This window comes from Halyomorpha halys, unplaced genomic scaffold (assembly GCF_000696795.3).
Source record: "Halyomorpha halys isolate HHAL.00 unplaced genomic scaffold, Hhal_1.1 Scaffold1850.1, whole genome shotgun sequence".
In the NCBI taxonomy this organism is placed as follows: domain Eukaryota; kingdom Metazoa; phylum Arthropoda; class Insecta; order Hemiptera; family Pentatomidae; genus Halyomorpha; species Halyomorpha halys.
Window position 1 is genome coordinate 33,637 of NW_027114305.1, and position 6,948 is coordinate 40,584.

The 6,948-nt window shown below is 25.1% G+C and overlaps 1 protein-coding gene across 1 annotated transcript in view; it reads left to right on the forward strand.

Annotated features, from left to right (window-relative positions):
• The first annotated feature begins 266 nt into the window (after positions 1 to 266).
• The window catches only part of LOC106690738 (uncharacterized), an 11,528-nt gene continuing 4,846 nt past the window's right edge, over positions 267 to 6,948 (forward strand). The window contains exons 1-6 of the mRNA XM_067051505.1: positions 267 to 312; positions 2,962 to 3,142; positions 3,217 to 3,286; positions 4,481 to 4,691; positions 4,774 to 4,941; positions 5,788 to 5,948. Coding sequence (XP_066907606.1) covers positions 2,971 to 3,142; positions 3,217 to 3,286; positions 4,481 to 4,691; positions 4,774 to 4,941; positions 5,788 to 5,948 — 782 coding nt within the window. The 5' untranslated portion in view covers positions 267 to 312; positions 2,962 to 2,970. The remainder of the gene's footprint in view (positions 313 to 2,961; positions 3,143 to 3,216; positions 3,287 to 4,480; positions 4,692 to 4,773; positions 4,942 to 5,787; positions 5,949 to 6,948) is intronic.

Sequence of the window (6,948 nt, forward strand, 5' to 3'; positions counted from 1 at the left end):
ATTTCTTGGCCCCGTTCCAACTGTGAGACGATTAGGGCTCAGAAAGAAGGGAGGTCGTTTGTCGCGTTGATCACTCCCTATCCCTTGCCCTACAGTTTTATCGTACTAATATTATTCTGTCTTATTCAGTCATTTTTTAAATAACAGACTGATTGTCGACCTTCGCTGAAGTCAATGACAGATAACTTGTGTCCTTGCAGAACCACTCGAGGGTCAGTATATATGCCACGGTGAAGAATTGCTACCTCATACTCTTCTGCATTATACTGAGACAACAACGTCTAAGCATCTTCAAATCACTCTTAATATCAGGTAATAGTTACATATTTAATTATTATTAATTTATATATTCTTGATTAACAATATAAAAACGTATTTGATTCTTTATTATTTAATGAACTATCAAATTTCTTTTATTTTTTTTAACTTAGGAGACTTTTATTTATTTTTATTATTAGATTTGAAAGGTGGAAAAAGTCCGATGGTCCATTATTGGCCTCATAACTAGACTAAAAGTTTTAATTTAATAACTTTTTAATTATTAACAATACATGAATATAAAAAAAACATTAAAAAAAATAATTGAAAAATTAAATATCAAGAAATCATTATAATAATGAACATATAAAATTTATTCACAAAAGAAGAAAATCAAAATTACAAAAAATTATTTCAATAAAGTTAAATTTAAAATATGAATATCCGTTTTATATAAAGTAATAAAATCTGTAAAGGCATGTTTTTACATAATTTAATAACAATAGAAAAAAATCTGTTTTATTTTAAATAACCTTTAATGTTTATACTAAATAACTTTTTACATTTTTTTAAATTAAATTTGATGTGCTTATTTTATTTTTATTTAGTCAGTAAATATGTTATGTAAATGATTTAATATTGCACCAATGCCTCTAGCTCACAAGTGGGACAGATTTAAATACTTGAAATTGGATAAAAAAATTACCTTAATTTGCCTTTATTCAGTTCAGACTAAAATTAAAAAAATAAATTAATTAATATATAAAATTCATTATATTTAGATATCGTTATGGAAACCGAGTAAAACAAATAATAATAATAAAATTAGCAGCTTAAAACAAGAGAGGTACATACTATATATTTTTTAATTTCTTGAAAATTAAAACAACTAGATCAACAAATTTCTTAAAAATAAATAATCATTTTTTATGGCTCCAATAATCTTTTTTTTAATAAACACACATGGATTAATTAGTTAAATGCATTTAGCATTTAACAAATGTTTTATCAATAATGTACATCATATATTTTATTATCTTATGATTTTCATAAGTAATAATATTTTTCTCAATGTTTAATGGAATTAAAACTTTTTTCCTACTTCAGTAATGTCTATCTTTGTTTAATTAAATTTTGTTTTTCAATATTGCATAGATAAAATATAATGTATTAGTCATAAAATATAATTTTGAAAATGTTATAATTTTTTGTTTATAGTGTTATTTTTATTTTTGTTTTAATTAAGTAGGCATATAGTTAAACGCATTATATACAAATTAAAATGAAGAGACTGAAGTGTTGAAATAGGCTACCGGATTTCAAAGTTTGGCCGATAGCCAAATCACATCTCTAGGTAAAGATCATAATTCACCATTATCGGAAAACTGTTAATTAGATGCCGGCAGAATTCCATTTGGCCATCAGTTTGGTTATTAATCATTTTCACATCATTCAACAATTATAGATAATCGAAATAAAAGAAATAAATAATTTTTTTTTTTTTGTATTTTGATTAAGATCTCAGCTAAAAATATTCAAGCCGAAAGTTTTGATTCATGTTGAATATTTTAAAAAGGTTACTGTGTCAGTAAGTTTATGGGTGAACAACTTGTGAACCTTCCTCGAGTATTGTTTTCAAGTGGGAGGTGAATGACTGATAACGTTACCAGCGGGGAAAACTTGAAAAACACATTACGTCATTCGCGTTTGGCAATGTTAATTACTAATTTAGTTGGAAAGATAAAAAATATTAGCAAATATTCTGACACTGCTGATTTCTTTTTTGGTGTGGTCTTCCTCACTATTGTTCACACTGAATTATATAAGTATGTTTCATAACTTTTATTTAAAGATTTTTCTTGTATATATTTTTATTTAAGTAATCAAAAGTTTACAATTTATTGTTATTATTTATTCATCTATTGTGGTCAGTATTGGTTCAAATACTATTTTAACAACTCTATATGAAGCATCTAATATTATTTTTGGTACATGTAACATATTGCTTTGGGAAACGAGGTGGCACAGAAGTAAGGTTCTGTACTACTAACTCCTCCTAGGTCCTGATCTGGTTTTGGCAAATAATTGACAGTGAGATAACCCTGTAGGTCCTGGAGCCCTCTTAGGATCAACCTAACCTCTATAAAGTGGGAAACCTTAATTGGGGAAAAATCTGGCGCCTGAGAGTGATCTTGAAAAATTCACCTCGTTGTATAACCGTTGTTTTAAAAATATAATTTCTTCACAAAGTACTGAACCCTTGACTCTACATGGGTTGTAGAGATTCTCAGATTAAAAAAAACTATTGTATTGAGTTGAAGCAAAGATAATATAGTTTTCTAATATTTATTTAAAAAATGCTATGCTAACTTCAACAATATATAAATAATAAATAGTCGAAATAGGCAAAATAATAATAGGTATTAGGTCAGATCACTTGGGCTATTATTAACTATATATTTTAATTGTTTCATTTATTACATTATGTCTTGGACTATTATTACTTTGCCATGAGAAAATTTTGAAAAAAAATCCTCTTTCATATTTTATTTCAAATAACAGACTGATAGAGATGATTTTATTCTTTTTATTTCGGGTGAAAGTGAAAATATAGAATGTTTATAATGTAAGATGTACAATCATACTTACTATGTAGCACATTGTATGAAAAAAAATCATAATTATTTGTTTCTTATATTTCAGAAAGCAAAGATGAAAGGAGCAAACAAATTTGAAAATGAAAAAATATTTTTGCAAAAAGTATTCCAAAAAATAGAGCCAGGGTCTGAAATTATAAGCATAGATGGTTCGGCTGCTTGCAGCGTTGGTGACAACTACATGTCGAACGTTTTTCGTTTTAACATATCTCTACAAGATGGGAACAGTAAGTAATAACCTTATGAACGAGTAGTTGCTAAATAAGCGTTAATTAATTGAATTAATTAATTTTTTGCTTAGATAATATTTGCGAAAAGCATCTTCTGGTGAAGAAACTACCCACGAATGAAATTTGGAGAGAAGCATTTGGGTAAATATATGAATATTATTGTTAATTATATGTTTTTACGATACTATAGATAATAATTACGTAAATAGTTTAGAATTTATAATGTAAAAAGTCTTTTCTGATTTTTAATTGGATAAACAACTATAAAAAATAGGATAATCATCGATCTGATACTAAAGTTTACTAAAACTTCCGAAATTTATTTTTTATAAATTATTCATTTTTTCCCTTTTTTTATTACGTCATACATATTTGGTAAAATTAAGATCAACCAATGTATAAATAACGAAGGAAAATAAATATAATACTCTAAAAGTGGACTTAAATAATAATTTAATTGAATTTTTGATTTTATATTTATTAACTTCTGTTCTGTAATTTATTTATAATGTAAATAATTTTTTATTCTACAAACATTTTATGATTCTGATTATCTTCTGTAAAACGTACTGTTTTATAATATTTTTAGAAAATAACAAAAATCATTGTAGTATTATAAAAAAAAATAAATGAATTGAATCGTTGTTTTAATTATAATTTACATATTTTTTTTTTTTTTTTAATTTATATCAATCTCTATAATTTTTAAAAACAAATACTTATTTTCAACTATACGGTCAAAACGTTTAATAGTTCTGTGAAACAACATGTATATATATTTTTTTCAAATTAAAAAAAATACTGAACTAAAAGACATGATTTTTCAGGAAAGCACCAAATTTTATAGTAACTGACCTATGAAAAATGGATTTGTAGTTATATACCAATCAAAACTTAGCAAATTAAAATATATATTCACTGATAATGTTAAATAACAGCATATAAAAATACAACGCTGTCATTTTAATATCTTATTTTTTAAAGTTCCTTCTCGCGCTTGAAAGATTTTTTTCCGTAGGAACTTCCTGGACTTAAGGTGCAATGTAGCATCTCATATTTTTTCGAGCCCAAGGGTTTTCTGTTTCGTCACAATGTGGCTTAATTAATATATTTTTACGTATTTTCAGAATTTATAAGAAAAAATTAAGAAAAAGATGGGTCACAGTTCTTAATAAAGAGCAATTATATGCTCATTCCAAATTTAATTATTACTTTCGCAGTAGAAGTTCCCTTTCTTGTTTTAATTAAGAGGAAATTGTTGCTTATAATTGTTTTTGTTTTATTAAATTATTAATAAATAATATTAATTATAACAAAATTCCTTGATATTTTCAGATGCGAATTGGCTTTTCGAAATGAAGCCATTTCTTATAACGTCGTTGTAGAGGTTCTAAATAAATTTCGTGGTGAAGACAAGCTACCAATGCCTACATGCTTTCACGCTTCTGTACAATACACCGTATTGGAAGATCTCAAACCTCTAGGCTTTAGAATGGTAGAGAGACAACTGGGCCTGGATTTGAATCACGCCAAACATGCCCTGAAGGTAATTAATCATTATTCAAATTATCGCTAGAAATATATTTGTCAATAAGAAATATCAAAGTACAAGCTTAATTGATTTTCAGGAGCTCGGTAAGTTCCACGGAACATCGATGGCTATGAAACATTCCCAACCCAAACTCTTCGCGGACTTGATTTCGAATATTCAGGAAATTGCTTTCCTTCCGGAAAAAGAAGGTCCGTTTGTTGAAAGTATTTCGGTCTCGGTGAGGATGGCTACAGTTGGACTAAAGGTAATTTTTTTTTACCGGTATTTTTTTAAAATGCTAAATAACAGCTCATTTAATTAATTATATTAATAATTCATGAGTGACGGTAAGTAGCATCGAAGTTTATTTGCCAAATTAAACGATAAAATACCCTAAAAAATATTTAAATATCCATATTTCAAATATGATAGAAATTTAAAGTCGGAAATAAAATACTATTTAGAAAAAATAATAATATTTAAAAAAATAATGAATAAATTAATAAAAATTAGAATAAATTTTTTGATCAATACAATGAGTATATAATTAATAAATATTATAATACTAAATAAATATTTACTAGCGTTAAGAACTCAATTTGAATTGGTAACTTCACATTTCGAAATTTATTTAGGAATTAGAATTTCAGAAATTCAAGTATTCATTTATGTAAAAATAATAATGAAAAAAATACTTCATTTAATTAAAACCATTGATAAGTAGAATATTAGAAAAATATAAATAAAAAATATTTTTTTTATTTGATTATATTATTTATATAAAAATAGATTCAAAAATAAAAAGCTTGATAGAGGTGTATGATGGCATGAGTAACTATTTTGTTGTATATTATTGAGTAACTTATAACAATAAAAAAAAAAATTGTACAATCTACTATATATTTTTTATTACAACACTAAATAAAACTCTATAGTACTAAAACTTATAGATATTTTTTTTAACTTATGTACTAATTGTGATCGACTTTGATTGTTATATACTAATAATAATAATAAAAACTTAGAAATAGTTATACATATAATTATATATAGGTATATCTTAATTTTGGCATTTATTTTTTGTAAATAAATTTGTGAAATTTTATTTTAGGTATTGAAGGCTACAGGAAGTGATTGCTTTGAAGCTTCATTGAATAAGATACAAACTTTCAAACAGTCTGCATACATGATGTTACTGCATTCAATCCAGCAGAGAGGCAAACTTTCAGTAATTTGTCACGGGGATTTTTATTTGAATAACATAATGTTCAAGTAAGTACAAATACGCATTTAAATCGTTATAATATAAACCTAATTTTACGGTTTGAACTAGTGAGTGTAAAGATAAGTACGATAAATATTTTGTACGATTTGAAAATGCAAGACATATAACATCCGTGAAAAAATGAAAATAGGAGATAAAAACAAACAACGACAAAATTTTTATAAGTTACTAAAAGTACTTCTTTGCGTTGTATGCATTAAACAATATTTTAGTAGTGTGGTTGGGGGTGATTGTAGTTTGAGAGTGGTCAATGAATTAGGACCGAAACGTCACAAAAATATTGAAACTAATATAAAACTGTTATAAAAATATTTGTTGTTATATTGATTTATAATAAAAAATAGTGGGTGTAATTTATGTTTTTTTTTCTTTATAAGTTTAAATGATATATAAATTATAAGCCTACATTTTTTATCTGTTATTCTACCTAAATTAGATCGTTTAAACCATTTAATTTATTTTTGTCATACTTTCATGAATTCGTTGATATAAATTTTTTTAAAAAAATACAAAAAATAGCTATCTACATAATATCATAAAGAAATAATGTTTATCAACATATATATATTTTTTTTTTTTTTTATTTGGATAATAGTTAGATTAGAGTCAAACTTGAGGTTGAAATTCTAATTTATAAAGATTTAATTTTTAAAAAAATTAGTATAAGCTTTATTTACTACAGTTTTTCTATGTTTATATTATATTTTAACATAGAAAAATATGAAATTTTATTTAGATTTAATCCGTCCCAAATATATTTTTGAAACACACATTTTTTCTGGAAATTATAATAAGTGATATATCTTATATTAATAAAATACGAACTCATGGGTCTAGGTTGAGTTTTTTTAAATAACATAAAATTATGAAACTAATGTTTAAAATTAGTTTTCCTTAACATCCCATTCGTTGCAGATTTGACCCAAAACAGATATGCGTCTTTTTATTCCAAACTCCTTAACCATCCTAACCCATTAATTCTTAATC